The sequence below is a fragment of the Camelus dromedarius genome, chromosome 18 (assembly GCF_036321535.1).
Source record: "Camelus dromedarius isolate mCamDro1 chromosome 18, mCamDro1.pat, whole genome shotgun sequence".
NCBI lineage: Eukaryota > Metazoa > Chordata > Mammalia > Artiodactyla > Camelidae > Camelus > Camelus dromedarius.
The window spans coordinates 21,005,796-21,032,030 of record NC_087453.1 but is presented as its reverse complement, the minus strand read 5'-3'; the positions used below and the strand labels follow the sequence as shown (position 1 = coordinate 21,032,030).

At 48.8% G+C, this 26,235-nt stretch overlaps 1 protein-coding gene across 1 annotated transcript; it reads left to right on the top strand.

Moving 5' to 3' along the window:
* The first annotated feature begins 206 nt into the window (after positions 1 to 206).
* Positions 207 to 25,743, top strand: BPIFB4 (BPI fold containing family B member 4). Its single transcript, XM_010982494.3, has 16 exons — positions 207 to 312; positions 1,254 to 1,316; positions 1,659 to 2,178; positions 3,128 to 3,232; positions 3,966 to 4,109; positions 6,449 to 6,512; positions 6,971 to 7,031; positions 8,126 to 8,217; positions 9,810 to 10,010; positions 11,355 to 11,408; positions 14,995 to 15,165; positions 17,474 to 17,541; positions 19,323 to 19,365; positions 20,036 to 20,099; positions 22,060 to 22,136; positions 25,720 to 25,743. The coding sequence occupies exons 1-16, from the start codon at positions 207 to 209 to the stop codon at positions 25,741 to 25,743; spliced, it is 1,857 nt and encodes a 618-aa protein (XP_010980796.1).
* Positions 25,744 to 26,235: the final 492 nt, after the last annotated feature.

The following is a 26,235-nucleotide window of genomic DNA, read 5'->3' as shown; positions in this document are numbered from 1 at the left end:
GAAAAACTTGGAAAGTGGTATCAGGAATTCTGGACCTGCCTCACTGTGTGATCTTGGGTCCATTTCCCCTGTCTCTGGGCCTCAGGGTCTTGATAGGACTCTTGGTTGTATGGGTGGAGGTGCTAACTCCACTTGCTGGCCAGGGTGGTGACACGCAGCCATGGCCACATGATGCCCTGTCTCCTTAGCAGAGAAGCAGTGTCATCATGTGGACGGCATGGTGTGTGGCTGCTCTGTCCGTGGCAGCGGTGTGTGGCATCCGCCAAGAGACAAACACTGTCCTCAGGGTTACCAAGGATGTGCTGAGCAATGGTGAGTCCAGCCCTGCCGGGGGTGAGGGGTGGCATGGGGTAGGGAAGCCCAGCCAACTCTGAAGTTCCCAAGGACTCTTTTCCTCACTGGTAGATTTTACATAGGGTGGATGGCTGACTTCTGTCTGGGTCTTAGTTTCTTTGGTTACTATTTCCTGAGCACCTGCTATGTGCCCGACACCACATTGGGGACTTTATGCTTGAGGCAGTAGAAAGTAGTGATTAAGAGCTTGGGTCCTAAAGTCAGGCTTCCTGGGGTTTAGATACTGACTGTGTGACCTTAAGTCTATGACGTGAGTTCTCTGAGTCTCAGTTTTCTCATCTGCAAAGAGGGTGTAATTGTGGTCCCCATCTCAGAGGATTGATATCAGAATTAAATAAGATAATCTTTTGAAAACTTAGCACAGTTCCTGGTTCACAGAAATCCCTCAAAAGTGGGAGCTGTCATTAATCCTGCCTCCAATTCTTGGGACCTCATCTGGCAAACGAGGACACATTTCCTGCCCTACTTCCAGTCCAAGGCAATCATGAGAATAAAAAATTATGTCTTATTTCTTAAATGTAACAGGCTTCCATTTCTTTATCCATCAAATGGGGACAATAATTCTGGCCTTGACTGTTTCCCAAAAATCAGCTAGGGTAGTGCACGAGGAAGTAGGTTTTTTAAGCTGTGAAGTGTGGAGCCCTTGGAAGGGAGGATTCTGAGAAAGATTCACCCAGGTTTGGCTGAATGCTGTCGAAACCCAGATAAAGTGCTAGCAGATCAAGGCCAGCAGCTAATGAGCTCACCAGGACGTCACGGCTGGGTTGGTCTGGAGGAACCTTCTTGTTCGACCTTGGCATTTTACAGAAGGGGAAAGTGGGGCCCAGAGAGTTGAGCAATGCTCCGAAGTGGGGGCTGGAGCGGAGGAGCCCCTGCCTGACACCTCTTCTTCTCTGCAGCCATCTCGGGCACCCTGCAGCAAAGTGATGCTCTCCGCTCGGCCATGAGAGAGGTGCCCTTGGGTAAAGCTGGTGGTGATGGTGGTGGGCCTCTCCTAGGGGGTCTGCTTGGTGGAAGTGGAAGTGGAGGTGGCGGGGGAGGTGGTCTTCTGGGGGGCCTGCTTGGTGGTGGGGGCGGAGGGAGTGGTGGTGATCTGTTGGGTGGAGTTGGAGGAGGGTTACTGGGTGGCGGTAGCAGCAGTGGTGGCGGGCTCCTGGGCGGCAGTGGTGGGGGACTGCTGGGTGGTGGGAGTGGCAGTGGTGGTGGGTTGCTGGGTGGCAGTGGTGGTGGTCTCTTGGGTGGCGGTCTTTTGGGTGGCGGCCGGCACCATTATGATGACTACAGACGAGCTGAAATCTCCCGAGGTGTCGGTGGCGTTCCCTACAATGACTTCCATGTCCGAGAACCACCCCCAAAGTATACCAATGGCAAGCAGCTTGGTGGTAATTACAAGTATGGTCGCATTGAGGCTAACGACAACACCGCTCAGCTGGGGGGCAAATACCGATACGGGGAGATCCTTGAGTCTGATGGAAGCACCAGGGACCTCCGAAACAGCAACTACCGCCATGCTGAGAATGCATATGGCAGCCACAGGGACCACAGGCGGTACAGGTCAGCTGAAGGTGTGGCAACCGTGGGCAGACTTCACCGAGGGGAGCTGCAGCCAGGAGAGATCCCACCCGGTGTAGCCACTGGGGCACTGGGCCCAGGTGGTTTGCTGGGCACTGGGGGCATGCTGGCAGCTGATGGCATCCTAGCGGGCCAAGGTGGTCTGCTCGGCGGAGGTGGTCTCCTTGGTGACGGAGGACTTCTCGGAGGAGGAGGTGTCCTGGGCGTGCTCGGCGAGGGCGGCATCCTCAGCACCGTGCAGGGCATCACGGGGTAAGGAGGGGCCAGGCTCTCCCTGTCAAGCTCCCTGAGCACCTTCAGCCAGGACAGATCACCCCCAGAGGCCAGTATTTGGAAAAGGGAGGGTCTTCAGAACTCCGTAGACTTTAGGGCTTGGCTCTAGGACTGGACATCTTGAATCCCAAGTTGTATGGTTTGGGGTCTGGTCAATAAACAGTTCTGAATTTGAATCCCAGCTCAACTTTTTATATTAGTGTATGACTTTGGGCCATTCTTTTCCTCTCTGAGTCTCAGTTTTTTCATCTTTAGAAAGGTCATAGTAATATGGTCTAGGAGGAAAAAAACCCAAGGATTTAAAATCATACATGCATTATTATAATTTCAATTATGCCCAGCCTCCTCCTCAGGTTCACTATTTGATTCAGTACTTAGAACACGTACTATGTGTGGGCCGCTATGTTGGCACTAGGGACACAACCTCATGGTTAGCCAAGAAAAGACATGTCCTCATAGAGCTTGCAGGCTGGTGGGGTATATGGCTTTGACAAAGAAGCCTGGAAATAATCATACAATTACAACAGTGGTAAGAAGATAATGGAGAAATGAGGATGTGTATAGTGGGGAGATAAGAGGAGGCTTCCTGGAGGAAGAGGACCTGGAGCTGAAATCTAAAGAATGTGTAGGAGGGAACTGGGCAAAGAAGGGCAGGAACAGGCAGAAGAAATAGCATCTTTACGTGAAAAAAAAAATTCAAAGGAAATACATGGAACTGTAAACAGTGGGTCTCCAGGCAGTGGGAATTTAGGGTCATGGCATTTTGTTGCCTTTAACTTCTCTGTGTTTTTAGAACCACAGGTCTTTTTAGAGTCAGGAGGAATGAATGGGGCAAAGAAGAGGCAGGTGTAGGGAGGGCGGTCCCAGGAGAGTGGGGTGGCAGGCAGTGGTGGTGGCTGACTCTCACCGCTCTCGCCCCACCACGCAGGCTGCGCATCGTGGAGCTGACCCTCCCTCGGGTGTCCGTGCGCCTCCTGCCTGGTGTGGGCGTCTACGTGAGCTTGTACACCCGCGTGGCCATCAACGGGAAGAGGTGTGTGCCCTTGGCCCTGGGGGATCCCGGTCACATCTTGGCTGGGAGATCTTGGGCAGGTCATCTCCCCTCTTTGTCCATAATGCGGGGACTAAAAGACCTAATGCTTCACCAGCTCACGCATGGCTTATACCTTTGGACTCAGGTCATCTCCTGAGCAGTCAGCAGTGAAGGCAGCCTGTGTGGATGTTAAGATCTGGAAGGCTAGAGTCAGGGGACAGCCTGGATTCGAATCCTGACTCTCTTTTAATCTGCATGACCTTGGGCCAGTCCCCTAATGTCACTGAGCCTGAGTGTCTTCACCTGCAATGAGCATGATAAGGTGGCTGCGGCCACAGTGAGGGAAGGTGAGCAAAAGCCTCCCTGAATAGTGCCTGCCACGTGGTTGGCGCTCATTAGAGGCCCTCAGAGGGTGGAGTTTTGCATCAGTTTATCGCCATGGGACGAGGTCATATCTCCAAAGCTAGGTGATTGGGTGGTCACCTTGCAAACCAGAATTTATACATGGAGTTCATTTATTGGCCTGTTTCCAGCCTTTGAAGCTCTCGTAGACTAAGGGGAGATAGATTCATTTATAGATAACTTGAGGGACTGGGGAAACCTTCTGGTTTGGGACCCCTGGAGAGGAGAAAGCAGCACAGCAGATAGCAGGGACAGCCAGGGCAAAGCCCAAGGGGTGAGGTAGTGGTTGGGGGTTGACTCACTGCCTCCCTGGCCCCGTGATCTCCTCCAGTCTTATCGGCTTCCTGGACATCGCAGTGGAGGTGAACATCACAGCGAAGGTCCGGCTGACCATGGACCGCACGGGTTACCCACGGCTGGTCATCGAGCGATGTGACACGCTCCTCGGGGGCATCAAAGTCAAGCTGCTGCGAGGGTGAGTACCAGTGAGCAGGGGGAATGCCTTTGGGGATGGTGGAGTGGTCTGTCTTGGGCAAACCATGTGGCTAAGAGCAGAAGATCTGGAAGCAGCCTGGGGTTCAGATCTCTTCAGCTTCACTGTCCCTTGCTGTGTGACTTCAGGCAACTCTGTCGCCCTCTGTGAGCTCCACTTTCTTTATCTGTGAAATGGGGGTAATTTCTTCCCCTTTGGAATTAAGATAATGAATGTAAAATACTTAGTGAAGAATCTGGCACATTTAAAGAGTTTATGAAAACATGCCTCATGGGGTTTTGTGTCCATTTGTGCCCCAACTCCCAGGGAAACTTCCCAAATGATTCTGTTCAATATGACCTTGGTCAGGTGGTGAGTTTTTTCTATTACACACTCCCCACAAAGTGGCCAAGTCCACACCCTCACTCCAGGGAGGTCCAGGTGATGGTCTAGACGTGGGCGCATCAGGGCAGTTCAGAGCTAAGTCCCTTTCTCTTCACTCCCTGACCCGCATCCTGAGAGATGTTTGTTCTGCTTTGAGGCCCCTACTCCTTCCCCTCCTGTCTTACCAATTTCTTGGCCCAATCCCCCCAGCCCGCATCTCGTCTAAACTGAGGAATCAGAGAAATTCACTGTACAATGAGAAACCCAAATTTCTGATCCATGTGGACTTCTCTGAGTCTTTGTTTCTGCCCCAGGATGGCGGAGGCAGAGAAATCAGCTCCTGGTGTTCTGGTGAGGAGGGGGAGAGAAATACAGAAACCTCACAGGTCCTTAATTCATATTTTCATGAGGAAATCTATCGGATAGTACATGGTTCAAAAATATAAAATGATAAAAAGGCACAGATCCTTCCCACCCTGCCTCCCATCGCCCCATCCCATCGAGCTCACCATGGTGGTTTCTCAATTCTCCTTCCGATATCTTTGCACAAATGAAGCAAAGAGGAATGTAGATTCTTTCCCCATCCTCATTTTAACACAAATGGGCACATACTATAAACATCATTTTGCACTTCTCTCTCACCATTCATCTATTGGAAGAATTTTCTGTACGAAACACAGAGTGTCTTTTTGTTTTCCTTTTCACAGCTGCATAATACTCCACTGTCTGGATGGACAGTCGTTTATTTGCCCTATCCCCTTATTGGTGAACATTGTCTAATCTGCTGTAACAAATGAGGTTGCAATGAATAGCCTCTTACATATGTCCTTTTACATGTGAGCCAATGTGTCTGTTGCATAACTTCCCTGGAGGAAACAGACTGTGCCCTGAATATACACAGATTAACTTCAGACTATCCCCCAACACACATGTGCACGTGCACACACACTTGGGTAAACATGCGTGTGCATTCTCACAGGCCTTCTCATCCAAGGAGAATTAGAACCAAGACAGGGCCCCTTAAGGTGAATCCACTTACAGTGGAGACCATAATGCATAGTAACCTTGGGAGAAATGACCTAATTTGGACTGTATCTGAAGAAATTCTTTGCTTTGCACAGCATGAGACAGTCAGCTACATCCTGGGGGTGGGGGTGGGGTGCACAGACAAGGCAGAGGTGGACCGATTTGCAAGGGGTCAGGCTGTCAGTGATACTTTTGTGTTAGGATAGCCATGTTTCCCTCATATTCTCATCACTACAGAGCCTCGGGAAACAAATACCTGCATTACAAGTCTGTCCGTCCGCCCATTTATATGTCTTGTCTATGCACCAATAATCTCTTTCCTTCCTTCACTAGCTGGTTAGGAGTGTCAGTTTAGAGCTGGGTGATGCACTTAGAACTTGCTCTGGGTCACTTCTCTGGACCTCAGTTTCCTTGTCTGTAGAATGGGTCATATTTCCTAATCTTTTCAGCACCAATAACTCATTTTCCCTTGTGGACCAGTATCTCTTCTTCCCTCCCTTCCACAAACATTTACTGAGCACTGACTTTGCGCCAGATACTGTGCTAGGTGCTTGTTTTCCCTTCAGGAAGATTATGCAAAGCTGCAGCAGAAGCCCATTAGAGGGACAGATGTGCAGGAGGGAATGACATTTGCAGTTAAAAATCAGAAACACCCCAGCCTGGGCCTGGCCCTCTGGAGATCTCAAAGAGCATTTGCTTGTTTGTTGATTGAATGAATGAATAGATGAATGAGTGAATGAATGAATGAAAAGCCAAGCAATTTGCCTGGGTAGCCTGTCCAGCCATGTCTAGGGCCAATGTACACTGCCCTTCTATCCTTCAGAATGATTTTCCAGCACCCCAGGGCTCCCACTGTTCCAGCAGTTCCTGGACTAGGGCCCCGAGTGTAGACAAGCTTGGTGAGCCTCCTCGTCCCATTCCTCTCTCCCCAGGCTCCTCCCCAACCTCGTGGACAACTTAGTGAACCGAGTCCTGGCCAATGTCCTCCCGGACTTGGTAAGAACCCATCCTGGGATGGGGAGTGGGGAGCACAGACTTTCCTGAGACAGAGGGGCCACAGACTGGCCTCCATCCCTGGGGGTATGCGGGTGACCCAGAGGGATGGAGTGAGCCAGGGGGCTGGGACATGTTGTGGGGAGTCTGGGAAGGGCCCTGAAGAATGTGGGGAGGCAGACTGGGGGCGAGACAAGGAGGTGAAGCTTGAGAATCACAGTTCTGGGCTTGAATCCCAGTTCCGGCACTTCCAAGCTATGTGACATCTCATATCACCCCCTGAGTCTCAGTTTTCCCATCTGTAAAATGGGAATTGTGAGACAGCCTTCCCCATAGGGCTGTGGGGAGGACAGTGCCAAGCACAGGGATGCAGTCAGTAAACATTGGCTATTGTTACTGTGCACATCCTCCTCCCCAACTACTGCACAACACCGGAACTCAGTGACCTCTCTCCTTTATAGCTCTGCCCCATTGTGGACGTGGTGCTGGGTCTTGTCAACGACCAGCTGGGTCTCGTGGACTGTAAGTCCTTCTTGCCTTGCTTCATTCAGCCACTGTCTACTAGCACCTGATCTGGGCCCAGCCCGCAGAAGTCACTGGGGACACAGCAGTGCCTGGGAGGAGAGCCCAGTGTGGTGGAGTGCTGTGTGACTGATGCCAGGAGAGAGGGGGATACCTGGCCTTTTCTCTTGTCCCCAAACATCCCCCCAAGTCCCAGAGGGACCTCTTGGACCCCAGGGCACTATGGCTCTGGACTGGGAGTCAGGAGGCTGGATTCAAGCCCTGGCTCTGCCCTGGCAGCATGTGGACTTGGAGAGACTCTTCCCAGTTGCCTCATCTCTAAATGGGGGAGTTGGCTTCAACCACCCAGAGAAATTGGAGAGTGAATAGTAATAGATTGGCAAGTAACAGACGCCATGGAGACTCTAGAATCATGCTCCATCACCAGCCCTTAATCCAAAATTTCTGAGTGAACATCCCCTGAGGCAAGCCTGCTCCACGTAGTTGTGCAGTTGTGCACTCCATAATTCCAGGGACCTCTTTTTAAGCAGACCACAGCACAATGGTGGCACTGAGTTGTGCAGTGCACAGCCTCGACAGCTGTATAGGGCAGCCCTCTGGGATGGTGCTCCTATTTCTCTGGGACTCTAGGTAGTTTGAGGATGGCTTTCCCAGACAGGTAAAATTCTCTCCCTTTGTGTCCAGGAACAAGAGAGGAATAGTCCAGGAGGTGGGGTTGTTCCTCATAAGCAGTCAGGGAAATGCCAGATTCAGTTAAGCCTCCTGTTGTAGAACCCTAAGACTTCTTCCCTGGTGTACAGCACTTCACAGTTTACAAAGCTTATCAATATCCACCATCTCTTTGGCCCCCCAGTACAGTCTAAGGAGTTCTACTAAGCCTATTTTATAAAGGAGGAAACAGATTCAGAGAGGCACAGTGTCTTGACTGAGATCACACAGCAAGGAAGAGGCAAAGCTGGGATTCGAACCCAGAATTTTTACTCTTTCCATGGTGTCTGGAACTGGAGCCCCATCACCCCACCCTTCTCGGGGCACAAAGAGGGCGTCTGGGTTGGTGAAGGGGACCTTCCTGTGACCTCCACTTTTGTCTGCAGCTCTGATTCCTCTGGGGATATTAGGAAGCGTCCAGTATACCTTCTCCAGCCTCCCGCTTGTGACTGGGGAATTCCTGGAGCTGGACCTCAATGTGAGTGCCTGGGCTTTGGGGCTTGGGGACGTGGCCCTCTCCTCACGGGCAGAGCTGTGAGAGTCCCCCAGGCTGCTGCTGAGTGCCTGGGAAGCAGCATTTGAACAGGACCCTTTCCTGATTAGATGAGGACCTTCTAGGAGTCATGTTGGAAAATCCAATCGCAGCCAACACTTATCGAGTGCTTACTATATGCCGGGCATATCTCAGTGCTTTCTGTAGATTAATCGTATGAGGTAAGCACTTTTATTGAGGAAATTGAGGCACAGAGAGGGTAAGCCACTTGCCAAAGGTCACACAGCTAATAAATGTGAACCTGGGATCTGAACCAGGCAATCTGGCTTCTAGCTACTAGAGCTGCTGTTGTAGGCTTGGGTTTGCTGCAGAAATGAATCTGGCTAATTGCATGCTGGTAAGCATTAACAATGGGCTTTTCATGATTTATTTTTAAAAGTCCTGATTTGTAGTGTTTTGCTGATTTCCATGGTATAAGGACTCCCACCATGGCCAATTTCAAGCTACTAACATGATTCACTAAACGTGGTGTTGAGAAGAGATGCCTGGAACCAGCTCTTGTGAGCTGGTGGCATCTGGTGGCTGCCAGCTGAATGGCTCCTAACTATGCACGAACGCACACGCACACATATCTCCCCTGGGCTGCACGAACGTGAGTGTCTCCTCACCTGCTCCATCAGACACAGAGCTACGGGTACACACCCAAACCCTCATGCACACACACACCTGTGCGCACATATCTACGCACTCCTGGTATATTCATAAACACAGAGTTATTCATGAGATATTTATCAGTTACCAGCCAGTCTCTGGGCTGGGGCTGGAGGTGCAGTAGTGAACATGACAAGAGCTCTGGCCTGATGGAGCTGGCAGCCTATTGGAGGGGACAGGCCATCCAAGAACTGTTTAAACCAATGTACAACTAGAGCTCATGAGTGCTGTGAAAGAGATTCCCAGGCCATCAGAGCCTAAAGCAGGCCTGGGGAGGTCACAGAGGGCTTCCTGGTGGAGGTGACACTTGAGCTGAGGCTAGCCAGATGAGTGGGATGTAACAAAGAAGAGTGTGGGGGAGAGAACAGCATGTGGGAAGCCACCACGGTGGGAGTGCTGAGGTGGGGGCAGGGATGGACAAGGTCCTGGGGGCTGCACCGCAGAAGGCGGGGTGTTGAGGGGCAGAAGTTCCAGGGCAGACCCCATAATGCCTTGTAGGCTATGGAGAGTAGTCTGGTCTTTCAAGAGTAGGTGCTCCAGTGTGTATTGCTTGGCGAAAAACTTGCTAACTGGTTATAGCAGGGCTGAGCAGAGCAGACTCTATGTCATACATGTATTTCAAATACACGGTGCTATGTTGTGGCTTAATTATAAGTTGTCACTGCGTGGGAACTACAAGAGATGCCATCCCATCACAAAGTGAATTTATGAGGGCCACAAACCAAAGAGTCACTAAGACCCAGTGGGTTTAACCAAGGAATCCTGCCTGGAGGCAGATGCAGGGCCTCACCCCAGCCTTCAGCCTCCCTTCTCCACTCTTCTCCCTGCACCTCTCCCTGTGACCCCTTTCCTCTCTGCTTCCCCAGACCCTGGTTGGGGAGGCCGGAGGAGATCTCATTGACTATCCCCTGGGGCGGCCAGCCGTGGCCCCCAGGCAAATGCCAGAATTGCCCCCCATGGGTGACAACACCAACTCCCAACTGGCCATTTCTGCCAACTTTCTGGGCTCAGTGCTGACTCTCCTGCAGAAGCAAAGGGCACTGGATATTGACATCACCGACGGCATGGTGAGTCAGGCCCGCGGGGTGGGCTGGGCGGGCAGCACGCTGCTCCCCGTTGATCCTCCCTAGCTCCCATGGCCTTGGGGAAATGGCTCTAACACGAAAACTGCAGATACTTATCTCCAGTTCAGGGTATCGATTATGTCAGCGTTTACCAAAGTGTGCTGTCTGGGAGGGTGGTAGGTGATTCACAGACATGCCACTACGTGACATCAAAAAGTTGATCCCTATTTTACTCAATATAATTTTATTCCAATCCTTTTTTAAAAGCATAATATAATCCATATATCTGTATCTCAAAATAAATGTTTCGAATCTTTTTACTTGGTAAACACTGATGCTAAGTAATTATTAGGAGCACAAGAATAAAATATCACCGTTAGCTATGTTCCAGAGTCATTTTCTCTCCAAATTTTTCAAAAACTGTCAAGCCTTCATAAAAGTTGCAAAAGAGTATAATTAATGTCATAATATCATTCACCTAGTTTCACCAGTTACTATTTTGCTGCATTTGTATCATATCTATCTGTTCATCCATCTGTCCATCCATCCATCCATCCACCTAACCGCCTGTCTTATCCATCCATTCATCTGTTTTTGAACAATTTGAGTTTTTGGAGATTTCATGACATTTCACTCTATAAACTTCAGTGTGTATCTCATAAAAACAAGACGCTCTCCAAAAAAATCATACACATTATGTCAACCTTGATTCTACCTGGAGCATAGTCTCCTTTTGGTGCCAGTGTATCGTAAGCCTCTCTTAAACTTTTAGGCATCTTCTTAAACTCAGAGAGAACAGACCCACACCCCAACCCCCCCAGACAACAATATCCATGCAGAATGTCATGTCATTGTTTTGTTCTTATTGCATTTGGTTTTACAGCTGCCATCTCTTTCTGCCAAGTGGTACTGGCTTCCCACTTTTTAGTATTTGATATTTTAAAAAGTAAGTCACTTAAAGAAGAAATTAGGTAAATATTAGTACAGGTAGTCCAGGTATACAGCAGAGTCATGCATTTAATGGTCCCTGGGTTACGCACATGGATACGCTGATGCTCACCTTGACTTAATAAAGAATCACATTTTTAGAGGAGAAGGTCTCAGGTCTTGCCTCCTGCTCTAAAAGTCCTGTCTGGTAAGCTTAAGTGGCTGGCCAGTCCACTTTACCACAAAATGGCTACTGTGGTGGCAACCGTTAGACAGGCAAGGCCTCCCTAGGAGTCTTTAAGGAGGAGGAGATGCTCCCAGGGGTTGTCTGAGAGGGTGTAGGAGTTAAACCACTGTTAGAAAATCCTGTCTGTCTCCATAGCCTCAGGGACTCACATAACCCTTCTTCTTTTCCTGCAGTTTGAAGAGCTTCCTCCACTCACCACGTCCACACTGGGAGCCCTGATTCCCAAGGTACGGAAGGCTGATGCCTCCCCTTGTCCTCAGCCTCACACTCCCTCTAGCTGTCCCAGAATCTGGGTGGGAAGGGAAGACTCTCAGCACTCAGGTGGGGTGCTCCACCCCCGACTCCCACCTTGGGAGTACAGTGACAGAGGCTTGGATCCCAGGCCCCTGTGAGAGGAGGACACAGAGGGTTGAGGTGGAGAGAACCTGAGCTCTAGCAGGGGACTGGCCTGCACGGGTCTAATCCCAGCCTGGCCACTTCCTTGCTGTGTGTCTTTAGGCAAGAATCTTAACATCTCTGAACTTTAGTTTCCTCCTCTGTTAAGAAAGGATGCTCATACCTATTCCACACATTCATCCAGGAGGGTGAAGGAGATGAAGGTGATAAAGCATGTAAAGATGCGGACACAGGGCACCTGTGGGTACCTGGAGGCCTAGAGGGAAAGAGCCATATTTTTGGAGTAGACAGATGAGAATTTGAATTCCAGCTCAGCACATCCCAACCTCACTCCCTTAGGCAAGTGACCTCTCTGAGCCTCAGTTTTCTCATCTGGGAAACAGGGGCAAACATGCTCACCTCACAGGGTGGCTGTGGACCTAGGATTTGAACCTAGGCCCAGGGTAGGTGTTGAAGAAGTGTTAACTATTTTTGTTCTTGTTAATAGCGACAAATTCTTGAATTAAAAAAAAAAAAGAGCAACTGCACTCTTGCTGGCTTAGCGGCCACACATCGTTGGAACGAAGGCCTTTCTGATCCCAGTTCTTGTCCCAGCTCTGCTCCCAGGCCTTTTATGTTACACATGGCAGCAAAGAGCTTCCTATGTAGAAAGCATCACACAGCTGCAAAGGACTGGTTTAATTTACAGCCACGTGAGACATTTTTCATCTCCTTTCTACCTGTGCTGTCTGGTTCTGGGTTGAGTTCAAAGGAGGCGGGAAATGAGACCAAACTCAACAAATGGTCACTATCGCCCTCATGTGGTTAAAAGGTGAATGGCGGGGCACAATTACTAATGTGAACTGCGGCAGCTCCAGGGGGGCAGGTGGATCCTCAATTAGCTGGACCTTTTATTTATTGGACTACTTTTTTTTTTTAACATTTTTAATTGAGTTATAGTCATTTTACAATGTTGTGTCAAATTCCAGTGTAGAGCACAATTTTTCAGTTATACATGAACATACATACATTCATCGTCACATTCTCTTTTGCTGTGAGCCACCACAAGATCCTGTATATATTTCCCTGTGGTACACAGTACAGTCTTGTTTATCTATTCTACATTTTGAAATCCCAGTCTGTCCCTTCCCACCCCCCATCCCCCTGGCAACTACAAGTTTGTATTCTATGTCTATGAGTCTTTTTCTGTTTAGTATTTATGTTTTTTTAGATTCTGCATATGAGTGATCTCATATGATATTTTTCTTTCTCTTTCTTGCTTACTTCACTTAGAATGACATTCTCCAGCAACATCCATGTTGCTGCAAATGGCGTTGTGTTGTCGGTTTTTATGGCTGAGTAGTATTCCATTGCATAAATATACCACCTCTTCTTTATCCAGTCACCTGTTGATGGACATTTAGATTGTTTCCGTGTCTTGGCTATTGTAAATAGTGCTGCTATGAACATTGGGGTGCAGGTGTCATTTTGAAGTAGGGTTCCTTCTGGATATATGCCCAGGAGCGGGATTCCTGGGTCATATGGTAAGTCTATTCCTAGTCTTTTGAGGAATCTCCATACTGTTTTCCACAGTGGCTGCACCAAACTGCATTCCCACCAGCAGTATAGAAGGGTTCCCTTTTCTCTACAGCGTCTCCAGCATTTGTCATTTTGAATGATAGCCATTCTGACTGGTGTGAGGTGATAGCTCATTGTAGTTTTGATTTGCATTTCTCTGATAATTAGTGATATTGAGCATTTTTTCATGTGCCTGTTGATCATTTGTATGTCTTCCTTGGAGAATTGCTTGTTTAGGTCTTCTGCCCATTTGTGGATTGGGTTGTTTGTTTTTTTCTTATTAAGTCATATGAGCTGCTTATCTATTCTGGAGATCAAGCCTTTGTCGGTTTCATTTGCAAAAGTTTTCTCCCATTCCGTAGGTTGTCCTTTTGTTTTACTTATGGTTATTGGAACACTTCTTATGTGCACTGAACTTTTTGGTTCATGAAAGTTTTTAAGAATCCACCCTTTCATTTGGTTCTAGTCCTCCCCTCATCCATGAAGTCAGAAGGGACCAGCAACCCAGTTTCCAGGTGGGGAAACAGGCTCAGAGAGATCACCCAACATGGCAGCAGCACGGCTGAGCCAGAGCAGGGGCCTCCATACGGGGCTGGGTCTGCGTAGGGGGACGCAGGCGAGACACAGAGGGATGTCTCCTGGAGACCTAGGTTGGGGCAGAGTCACCAGGAGAGGTTTGAACAGAGCTAGGATGAGCATCCTGGGTCCCCTGTTGCTGTGGAGACAGAATTCACGGTGAACTCTCAGAGTCCCTGTGAAGGCAGTGTTACTAATTCTTGGAGTTTCTGCATGTAGGGGTGGAGGTGGTTGGGAAGGCAGGCCCCTTTGGGGAAGTATCCTGAAAATCTTTTTGTGCAAAGCCAAACTACAAAATCATTGATTTGTTGAAAGCCAATTTGCCAAAAGGCGAATCCACCAAGAGCTTGCTGACAGACCAAGAGCTTGTCCAAAACAGATTCACCTTGAAGGTGTTCAAGAAAGTGAAGAGGGTCTTCTTAGGACTAGGACCCACACCTCATATGGAAAAGTTTCCATTTAAATTGTTTTTTTTTTAAGTAATTTTGTGGGGTTTTTTCTCATTTATTTATGCTCATTTAATATATTCAAGAAGAGCGTTCCTGAAAATAATTTTTTTGGTAAATCCGTTATTTAGCAAATAAGGGAAGCTGGTCATTTGATGAATTGCCCCTTTAGTAAATTTACTTTGAGAGAATCAATTTGCAGCAAACTGGCTCAGATCCCACCCCCCACCCCCACTGTGGGTCTCCAGAGACCCCAGGAGATCTGGTGGGTGGGCAAGCTATGCCTTGCTCTGCACTTCACTGTGAGGCATTCCGAATTCAGCCGGAGGGGAGAGAGGTCCTGGGCTTCAGAGTCACACAGACCTGGCCTAGACTCTCAGTTCTCCAGGTGGCCTTGGAAAATTTGCTTCAGGTTTCCCTCTGAGCCTCAGTTTTCTCATCTGTAACATGAAGGGAAAATACCCTATGGAGTTGTTATGATGATTCAATGAGAGTAGGAATGTCCAGCACTGGGCCCAGTGCCCCCACCCCCACCCCAGGACCCCATCTCACTAAGTACCAGGTTTTGAGCATTTCCACGTGTCAGGCATTGAGTCTGAAGCTTTTGCTGACATGATCACATTGAATTCTCACGATAACCCTGTGTGAGAGGCTTGGAGAAGGCAGCCCCTGGTCCAAACCCCACAGTGATTGGAAGCTTTCCATGTGGTTCTTGGGACTCAAGCAAGGTAGTTGGGTCTGGAGGGATCGAATGTGGGACCCCTTGCTGTGTATTTAGACTCCCTGAGCCACCCCACCACCCAGGGCCCCACTCACCCCAGCCCGCTGCCCCCAACAGGTGTTCCAGCAGTATCCCGAGTCCCGCCCCCTCACTATCAGGATCCAGGTGCCCAACCCACCTTCAGTGACGCTGCAGAAGGACAAGGCGCTGGTGAAGGTGTTTGCCACTGCCGAGATCATGGTCTCCCAGCCCAATGACGTCGAGACCACCATCTGCCTCCTCGATGTGGTGAGTCAGGGGTGTTGTCACGAGGTCTTTCGGAGTCCGAAGACTCCTTCAAATCCCCATGGGCCCTACCACCGTGACAACGAATCTGGCTTGGGGTCCAGATGATCTGGTTCAAAACCAGTCTTTAGCACTTTTAGCTGGGTGATCTGGGGTAAGTCACTCCCCTCTCTATGCTTGATTTTCTCCTGCACCACGTGGGGACGGCGCCAGGGCATCAATGAGATGCAGAGAAGCACCTGAGATACCCTGAGGGCCCAGAAGTGTTGCTGTTATTCTCACAGGTTGTACATCATAGCGTGTGGCAAAGTAGCCTGTGGTCACTTGTTCAGCAAGATTTATTGAGCATCTGCTATGTGTTACGTTTTCTACAAGATGCTGGAGAAAAGGGAAACAAGACAGATGGTTCTGGCTTTCTTGTCCTTGGTACCTAGTACCTAGCAGGGGAAAGAGACAAACACAACGTTTTCCAGTTATTTTATAGAGGGAATCCTCTTAAAATCACATTATTCCTCTCTCAAACCCGAAACAAAAGCCAATGCCCTAACAGTGGTCCACAAAATCCTTCCAAAGCATCCCGAGGTCACCTCTCAGCTCCTCGGTGTCCCCCCAACATGCCAGGCATGGTCCCACCCAGGCCTTTGCCCATGCTCTTCCCTCTGCCTGGAATGCTCTTCCCCCAGACATCTGCGTGGCCCATCCCTCACTTCCATTAGATCTCTGCTCAGATGTCACCTCCTCAGAGAGGTCTTCCCAGACCCCCTTTCTCAAATACCTCCACCTCTCCCTCTGCCTCCCTTGCTTTACTTTGCTCACAGCCTTAATGTGACATTATTAAATGCATTTGTTTGTTAGTTCTTTACTAGGCAGAGACACAAAGTGTCTTATTCCCTTAGGGATCCCCAGAGCTTAGCACAGGATCCGGCACATAGTAGGTGCTCAGTAAATATTTGTGGAAGGAGTGTGTTAAGTTGTACGGAGTGCCAGTTCCCGTTCCATGGTTAAATCTTTAGGCTCAGACACTTAGGCTTCTGTCCCATCTGCTGTATCTGCCTAATCTCTCCTCCCAGGGCCGGAGACAAAATGAGCCACCTCTTCTCTGGGAAGTGGGTGTTCTCACCTGAAGCATGTGTGGAGTCCACTCTGGGCATTGTGGCATTGACAGATACGAGATTAAAAGGGCTGATTCTCACCCGGGAGTGGAGAGGGCTGCCCCTGATCCAGTCCCTTTTTGACTAGTCCGTGCTGTGCAGAGATTTTTTTTTCCATCAATAGCCCAAACATTTCATCTGGCTCACAACCCTGCTGTGACTCCTCTGCCCCCAGGACACAGCCCTGACTCCTCTCCAGCCCACTAGCCCTGCCTGTTCTGGCCCCATCCCTACTCCAGCCTGCAGAAGCCCTCTCACTCCTCGCTCTCCGGCCTTCTCCCTGTTCCTCTGCCAGCTTCCTTCCTGCCCCAGCACTTCTGCTCATGCTCTTCCCACTGCCTCCATCACCCTCGCACCCTCTTTTCCGTCTGGCCAAATCCTACACATCCTTCAGGCCTCAGCTCAAACGCGGTTGCTGCAGGATGATTTCCCATGCTTGTGTAGGTCCCTGCCCTATACATCCAGACCCCCTGTTTTTTCTCCGTCGTCCCAGTTATTATGAATAACATCACTGATGTCACCTGCTAATAACATCACCTGAATGTGCTGGGAGTGTCTTTTTTTTTTTTTTCATAAGATCAACTTGTTTTATTTTATTTGCAGGGAGGGGGATGGGAGGGCAGGGAAGCAAAGAGGGATCCTCCTCCAACAAGGCTTCTGCTTGGAGAGGAGGACAAGTCTAGACCTTGTGTGCCTTCTTGGTGGGGCAGGGCAGTTATGATTGACGGTGATGATACCCAATCCCATCTTCAATGGCTCATCTGAAGCAGGTCTCCCAGGCTACAGGCCACTCCCACCTGCTCTGAGACAGCCCAGAGAAACTTGGTAAACACTCCCCTGCCAACCATCAGCTTCTCGCGACAGCTGTCTTTCTGAGTGATGTTCCCTGCTTGCTGTTACCTACTTGCGAACAACAGTTAATGCAGACAACTTACGATTGCCAACTCCTTCCCTCCAGAGATGGGGAAAACCCATTACATGGTGAACACTATTGGGGGTCTTGATTTATAAAAGGTCTGACCCCAACCCCAGGGAACCACTGTTCTCGTGGTCAGTGTTGACGAAGCACCTAGCCAGTGCCCGACACGCAGCGAGCGCTCAGCCAGCCATGGCCAGAGTGCGACAGCGGTGACGTTTCATTCTCCTCCCCTTTCCTCCAGGACACAGACCTCTTGGCCATGTTTTCCGTGGAGAACGATAAGCTCATGATCGACGCCAAGCTGGACAAGTAAGGGGTTTTGCTCCCTCGGGCTCCTCTCCTCGGAAAGGCCTCTGGGGTGCTGCTGTGTCTGCTGCCAGCTCACCCGGCAACCAGGGACAGCTTGGAGGTCTCCGGGCATGGCTGTCGTGGTAGAGCCAAGGGGCTGCAAAGGGGAAAATGGGCCACTGGCGCAAGCTGGGCTGGGGCTGGAGCCATGTGCTTCTCAGATGGACCCACTGCCAACAATCACGTGGATAATGATGATGATGGTGTGGTGGTGATGTTCCAGGCTCTGCGCTGGGTACCCATATATCTTACCTGGCTTAGCCTTGTGGTGTTGGGGCTGTTAGTCTCCCATTTTAAAGAGGAGAAAACTAGGGTTAGAGAGGTGGATTTACTTACTCAAGGCCACAACTCAGTAACAGAGAGGGGCTTTGAGACAACCCAGGTCTCTCTGACCTGGAGCTACAAGGAATGGTTGGTTACAAGCACAGGTTCTGGAGCCGAGCAGTATGGGTTCAAATCCTAACGTGACCACCAGCTGGCTGTGTGACATAGGCCAAGTGACTTTGTCTCTCTGAAATTTGGTTTTTTCATCTGAAAATGGTCATAATTGTCTCTACCTCTTTGGACTTAAAATAATAAGAACTATTATTTATTGGATGCTTTCTATGTGCCAGGCATTGAGCTAAGCCTTCAGTGTGTCTTAATTCATTTAATTCTTGACATTGGCCTGTGTCTAAGTGCTACTATTACTCCAACCTCAAGATGGATGGGATTGTGTGTAAATTGTTCAGCATGTGCCTAGATCCTTGTTAGGTTTTCTTCTTACAACAAATTCTTATCAAGCCCAACAATGGGAGTTCCTCATGACGTGATGCTGATCAAAGCCATTCGGGAATTTCTTAGGCCAGACACTGAGACCTGGATGGGGAGAAAGGCCAGCCACGTGAAAAGCTGGGGTTTCCAGCAGTGAGAGCAAGGCAGGCAAACTTCCAAGGGCAGGAGAGAGCTTGGGTGTTGTAGATGGAGTGACCATGGGGAACGGAGGGATGGGAGTGGAAGTGGGGAAGGAATCCAGCATTCCACCAGAGTCTTCTCCCCTGAGAAGCCTCATTTGTTCATCTCCGGTTGGACATCAGTGGTTCCAATGGCTCTCTGCTCTGTGGGCCAGCCTGATCCGGCCTCTCTCAGGTAGGACTGTCGGTTTGCAGGTGAGATTCAGGCACAGCGAGGCTGAGGTCCTCAGAGTGCAGAGCAAGACCTCAAACCCAGGTCTCAGACCTCACTGCTCAGAATAGCCCAGTGGCCACAAGCACGGCTCAGGACGCGAGCCCAGCTCAGGACGTGAGCCCGGGCTCTCTCTCCCTAGCTCTGGGCGATGCCAAGTCCCTGGGGAGTCCCTGGTTCCTCCTCCACGGGGTTGCCAAAGGGTCAAGCGAGGTCGTGGTGATGCTCAGATGTGCGTGGCACTCACCATGCACCAGGCGGGATTCAGAGGGCTTTACTTGAATTCTCTCATTTAGTCCCTGCAGCCACCCACTCTGCAGAGGAGGGAATGGAGGCGGGGGGAGTTAAGTGCTTTGCCGAGGACACCCAGCTGTGATGTTAGCCTTGCGTATGCGGCATTGTATCTGGTTCATGGTCAGCGCTCCATACGTGGCGATCAGCTTTGTTCTTAATTAACTCCTCCAGATGGACAGAGGCCTCCGTGAGGATGTTGGTGGAGGGGCTTCTGACGGTTTATTGAAATATTTATGATTCTTAGTCAATCACTACTTGTAATGCGCTGTTTTCTTTATCTGCAGGACCAGCCTTAACCTCAGAACCTCAAACGTGGGCAATTTTGATGTAAGCACCATGCTCGGGCCCCAGAGTGAGATCTGGGAATAGCATGCCCGTGAGGCTGGCTGCGGCCTGGGTGTCTGTGAATCCCAAAGCCCTGGTTGTATCAGTGCTGTCAGGCCTCATTTTTCAGATGGAAAAACTGAGGCCCACAAACCGAGGGAGGGGCAGAGTCCAGACACACAGCTCCTTCTACTCTGCCTGTGATGCTGTCCCATTTTGACAGACTGCCCACACGGAGATCACTTGGCCCAAATCCCTCAACTCCAGGGTGGGAGGTGGTGGGGGCCCATGGAGGCTGAGCTGGGGTGGGAACCTGGAGTGTCGGCTCCAGGGCCCAAGGGCCTTCCAAGTCGCCATTGTGGTGTCAGAGGGAGCCACCATAGACCCCCTGCTTCTGGGAAGGACCTGGGCCTCCCTCTGTCCCTGCCTCACCGTGAGCCTTGGACCAGCTTGTGCCCCACTCTGGGCCTCAGCCCCCACAGCTGTACAGGTAGCAGGCAGACCAGGTGTGCCTTGAGGCTCCCAGCATCGTGGTTCCGGAGTCCAGGGGCTCTGACTGCCAGCTCCCAGATTCTCCCAGCGCAGCCTTGCCACTTCCTCTCTGACTGCAGGGCGGGGCCTCGAGGATCCTTTTGGATCTGAGCAACCGAAGCCTCTTGTCCTCCCTCTGTAGGTTGGCCTCATGGAGGTGCTGGTTGGGAAGATTTTCGATCTGGCATTCATGCCCGCGATGAACGGTGAGAGCAGGTGCCTGGGCCTCCCCGGGGGACACATGGCTGGGAGACTGGGCGGCTACTGGTTTGTTGGACATATCTGATGTGCAGCCATCCCACCTCAATAGCATTTCTGAGAACTTCATTGTAAGCTTATCTATTTCAGCCTCTGAATGCAAATGTTGCCCTGAGTCCATCAACTTCCATATTTGCTGCTTTTGCTATATTCCTTACCTCCCTCTTATTTGGCTGATTTTTCTGATTATCTATGAAAACTTCTGCTTATATATGAAAATTACATGTGTGTACATTTGAGAAAGTCCAGGACAGTTTAGAAAACAAAATATCACCTCCCAGAGGCAATAATCGCAACATCTGGGTATATTTCCTTCTAAACTCTTCTTTCTCTGTTTTTTAAAATACAGCTTAAAGTATTTCTGGGTTTATTTCTTTATATGCTCATTTTTAGTTGTGGTAAAACACACATAACATAAAATTTACCTTCTTAATCATTTTTAAGTGCACAGTTCAGTGTCATTAAGTATATTCACCTGGTTGTATTCTTGACTTATTTTTCACTGTGTATTTTTTTTACTTATACAGGGACCACATGCACACATTATTGTGAAAAGTTCAATCAGTACAGATAAAGCTGAAGTTGCTCTTACCGACAACCCCAGCCTCCTAAGCCAGAACCGGCCCCCTAGGCAGTCGCATTGTCAGTTAGAGGGTTTTCTTGCCCAAATTCATAAACAGAACAGACTGAGCATGGTGCCTCCTCTCTGTGGCTACTTGTTGAACTACGGGGCCACTGGAGGCTGGGACAGCAGCCCTGTCAGTTACCCTGTTAAGATTGGAAACCCCAGTCCCCAGCCCTCATGCTCCTCAGCCCCAACCTCTCTCTCCCCTACTTCTGCTTCCTGCAAGAGAGGATGAAGAGGGGGCAGCATCAGCTCTGTCAGCTGGGTTTACTTGGAGAGCTCTTGATGTCAAACAGACCCTTACTCTGGGAACCATCAGCAGATGAGACTGAATCTGAATCACAAGAAAGTGCTGGTCACCAAGCCCGTGCTCAGTCCCTGACAGGAAAAGGCAATGTCAGGAGCTGGGCTGGGCTGACCTGGAGCCCAAGAGCTGGAGACTCTCATCCTGGCTTGGCCACTAAGAGGTGGTATGACCTCGGTAGCTAGGCCCTTAATCTCACTATAATGCAGTTCATTCTCAAAAGTGAGAGATTGGATTAGATCCGTGATTCCCAAAATGGGTTTCATAGAAAACTAATCTTACAAGATACTCTAAGAAAAGGGTTCTGGGCCAAGCAAGTTTGGGAAATGCTGAATATATTCCTCTGGGGGTAGATTCACAATGCCCTTAGCTTTCTGAAAAATCCTGCTGGAGTCAGGAAGTCTGTTCAGTCTGACTCAATCCTGTTTCCCCACCTGCCCTTTTCTGCCTCCCTTTCTTGTTTCCTCTCTTCCTTCTTTCTTTCTAGAATATTCATCAGCAGCTCCGCTTAGGCTCTGACAATCTAAACCCCACAGTACCTCCCATGGCGGTCACCTTGAGGCCCCCATGCATCCTTCCATGCCCTCATTCTGCAAACCTCTGTCTCCTCTTCTGTGCCCGGCCCAAGGCTATAGGGACACAGTCTTTTCCTGAAGAAACTCACAATCTGGTGGCGGTGACAGATGTGGAGATAGAGAATTAATATTTTGTGATTTCTGGAATGGAGTTGTTCAAGAAGAGTGGCAGGAGCCCAGAGCTGCTTGGCCTAGGGTGGAGGATGCCTCACAGAGGTGACATCCAGAATCTCAGGCAAGGCTCAGAACTCAGCGGGCGGGCCAGGGCGAGAGAGTGTGCTCCTGGCAGGAGGAACTGCCAGGCATGAAAGAAATGGTTAGTCTTCCTGAAAATACAGGTGGTTTCCTGGAAGGCTGATGCTTCTTGGCCACACTGACTGTACCTGATCATTTTTTCCCCACAGCCGTGCTGGGCTCTGGCGTCCCTCTCCCCAAAATCCTCAACATCGACTTCAGCAATGCAGACATCGACGTCTTAGAGGTAAGGGGAGATAGAATCTCAGTTCTGCTTTCCTAGCCAGCCCCAGACATGGGGAGGAGAAAGACAAGGGAAGAGAAGAGTGGGACCACAGCCACAGGGGCCTCTTCCTTCAAAAGATGGGGCTCAGGGAACATGAAACAAAGCTGCTCAAGAGACTTAAGTGAAGCTTTTCACACCACACTCTCATTTAGTCCTCAAGACAGATATCATTGCCCCCACCTCACAGATGGGAATACTGAGGCTCAGAGCAGTAAGGGGTCTGCCCAAAGTGGAAGTGTGACATAGTTCATTGGAAAAACTTTGATTGAGCACCTACTCTGTGCCAGAAAACATCCAAAGGACAGGGGACATGTCAGTGAACAAAACATGCACGATCCTGGCCCTTGCAAAGCTCGCCCAGCCAGTGGGGAGAGATGGGCCTTTGGGTAAATATTCCTGAAATAACCACTAATTATAATCATGGCTGGTGCCTTGAAATTCAAATAGAGGGAGTTTTGTTCCCACTACAAAAAAACACATATGCTGAGTGTTTGAAATTTGGAAAATACAGAAAAGATTAAACAAACACATGTTTATCCTCCTAGATTTATTTGCAACTCAGAAATGACCACTTAGAACATTTTGCTGTTTTCATTCTAATATTTCTGGAATTCTCTTTTTCATATTCTTTATCATTATAGGTTATTACAAGATATTGAATATAGTTCCCTGTGCTGAACAGTAGGACTTGTTGTTTATCTGTTTTATATATAGTTGTTAGTATCTGCAAATTCCAAACTCCTAATTTATCCCTCCCCCACCCCTTTCCCCCCTGGCATCACTTATATGTGGAATCTAAAAAAATATGGCACAAATTTACGAAACAGAAACAGACTCACAGACATAGAAAACAAGCTTATGGTTACCTGGAGTTTTATTTTCAAACATGGCTTCGATCAGGGGCTCCATCAGTAGAGTGTCGGAGTTAAAGAGTGAGGGCACTGGAGCCCAATGGCCAAGGTTCAAATCCTGACTCTGCCAGTTTCCAGCTGAGTGACACTGGGCAAGCTACTTAACTTCTCTGAGTCTCAGTTCCTCCTCTGTAAAAAGGGGCTAATCATAGTAACTACATATAGGGCTGTGTTTAGGATAAAAGGAGATTCTGTGTGTAAAGTGCCTTATACAGCACTTCCCTGGTACGTAGTAAGCATTTTAGAAGCGTCCATTATTATCAGTGTCGTCATTGCAATAAAGAAGGCTGTAGTAAACATCCTAGCACCCAGAGCTGCTTCTGGCTTGGATTTAGTTCCTTAGAACATACTCCTGGAACTGGAATGAATGGGCTTTTGCTCCAGATTGACAATTTTCTTTTCAAAAGGTGGCATCTATTTGCAAAGCCACCAGCCGTGTGCAGAGAACCCAACTCCTTACACTCAGATCAGGCTTGGGCCTCAGTCCAGGGGGTGGGCCCCCACCACCTTAGGGGAGCTGTCAAGGGAGGTGGCAGTGACCTTGGATGGGCAATGTGGGCAAGGGTCAGATGCAAGCTTTGGGACAGTCCCCAGGGGTACCCACCCTGGTCCCTTCTCTTGAGCACCTGCAGGACCTCAGTACCACTCTGGCCTCAGTTTCCTCATCTGAAAATGAGGAACAACACTACCCATGTCGTGGAGTTTATGGTGAGAGATTAAAAGAGATATAGCATTTTAGTGTTAACTGTTACTGACTTTTTAAAAAGGGTTAGGAAATGTGACCAGGATTGGCATAAATTTATCATCACCATCATCATCATCACTGTTTCTGCCATTTACTGAGCATGTGCAGTGCCCCCTACACTGTTTTATATGCCTTGGGGCCTTACCACAGCTCCGGCTGATGTTTGCCCTCACATCACAGGTGAAGGACCTGAGTATCAGAGAAGGTAGGCCACTTGCCCAAGGTCACCCAGCTAGAGAGATGTAGGGTTTGCACTGAGATAATGGAGGCAGCTCAAACCAGTGGTTCTCAACCAGGGCTGTATTGCAACCAATCTCCTCAACCTGAAGGGATTTTTTAAATTAGTGGGGATGAATCTTACTCTGCTGAATAATCATTCTCTGCTTCAGTATTTCCTATCGAAAAACGTTTTATTTTATAATAAATGACTTAATTTTTATTTCTTCTTTATATTCCAGTGAGTGAATTTATATACTGTTTTTTTAAAATATGTGTGTAAGTAGACTGTATAAGTATGAATTTTGTTTCAGAATAATAAAAGAAATAATACAAGAACTTATAATAAAATGTAAAATGGGGTGTTGGGTCTGAAAGGTGGAGAACCACTGGTTTAAAGAAAGACTCAGGAAAAATAAAGACTCAGAGGGTCTTGAAAGCCCTCTGCAAATGGTACCTATTCTTATTATTATATGAGTCTAGCCATTTATTTTAACTTTTTATTTTGAAATAATTTTAGACTTTAAAAAATTGCAATAATAGTACAGAGAGATCCAGAATACTCTTCATTCAACTTCCTCTAATGTTAGCATCTGATACAGCCAGAGCACAATGATCAAAACCAGGAAATTAACCTTGATACAAAGCAATTAACTGCTCAACAGGCCTCATCTATCAGGCTTCCCACTAATGTCCTTTGTCTGGTTCAGGATCCTGGATCCTACTTTCCCTTTGGTTGTCATGGCCCCTTGGTGTCCTCCAGTCTGTGACAGTTCCTCAATTTTCCTTGTATTTTATGATCTTGACATTCCTGATGAGTCTGGCCCATTTTGTGGGATGTCCCTCAATCTGGATTTGACTGATAGTTTCTCATGGTTAAATTTGGATTATGTATTTCCAGCAAGAACTCCACCGAAGTGATGCTCTGTCCTTCTCAGTGTGCCACGATGGCGCACCTGATGTTAGAATCTGATTATGAGAGATGTTCACTTTGATCTTGTGGTTAAGGTGGTTCCTGCCAGGTTTCTCCAACAAGTTACTATTTTTCCCTTCGTAACTAATAAATATCTCATGGGGAGATACTTTAAGCCTATGCAAATATCCTGTTTCCCATCATACTCTCCCCCACTAATTTTGGCATTCACTAATGGTCCTTGCCTGCAACAGTTATTACCATTGTGTTTGCCCAGTGGTGATTTTCTATTTCTGCAATTCCTTTTACATTTATTAGTTGGAATTCTGCTGTAAGGAAAAAATGCATTTATCTATTTACTCAATTTTTTATATCAGTACAGACTCATGAGTATTGATTTCGTTCTGTGGACTAAGTCTACTACTTTTACTATTTATTTTGTTGTAGATATTTGTAATTATGAACAGTGGATTTTGGAAGAATGCGGAGAGGGGCTCAGGCCTGCTTCTTTTGTTTTGGAAAAGAAGGAAATGAGGGGCAGGAAGGGAAGTGTCTTGCCCAAGATCCCCTAAACAGGGCAAGATAATGACATGGCCAGGACAATTCTCAGAATGCTTTAACCCCAGTTGTCCCCACTGTTGAGAGTTACCACTTCCCAGAAATGTGACTTGCCTGAACCAAAGGCAGGCGACTGTCTGTTGAGGCTGCAGCCAGGAGCCACACCACCCCCTAACTGGGTTTTCTGTTCTGCCTTCTAAGGACCTTCTGGTGCTGAGCGCCTGAACGACAGAAGCAGAGATGCTGCCACAGCCCCGGAAGGAGCCAGAACCAGCCCTGGAAAGGCTCGGCCTGACACAGTCCACAGCTCCAAGTCCCTTCAGCCCTCACAACAGGTCCCTCCCCACCCCTCCAATCCTCTTCTCAACTGGAACCCCACCCCCTGCCCCCTGAGAAAGGACCCAGCCATTTCCCCTGTTGACAAACAATCCCATCCGGCTCAGGGAAGGAGGTCACCTGGAAGACTGAGGCCTCTCGGACCCTGTGCCGGACCCCAAGTCGCATACTTCACACTTTCAATAAAAAATTCTACTTTCCCTGCAGCTGGGGTGAATCTCCACAAAGGACTCTTCCTCAGGGTTTGGGTGTTTCTTTCCTTCAAGACTTTGCTGGGAGCATCTGGCAGATGGAGCTACAGCTGCACAAATTGAAAGATGTCAGACATCTCTGAGGACCCTGCAACAAGCAGGAGGGGCCTTAATCAGTTCTCACTGCCTC

Bases quoted from the DNA above. Each gene is read 5' to 3' on its own strand.
- BPIFB4 (XM_010982494.3), top strand. From the start codon at position 207: ATGTGGACGGCATGGTGTGTGGCTGCTCTGTCCGTGGCAGCGGTGTGT. The intron at 2,179-3,127 runs GTAAGGAGGGGC...CCCACCACGCAG, and splicing joins ACCGTGCAGGGCATCACGGG to GCTGCGCATCGTGGAGCTGA. The intron at 10,011-11,354 runs GTGAGTCAGGCC...CTTTTCCTGCAG, and splicing joins TTGACATCACCGACGGCATG to TTTGAAGAGCTTCCTCCACT.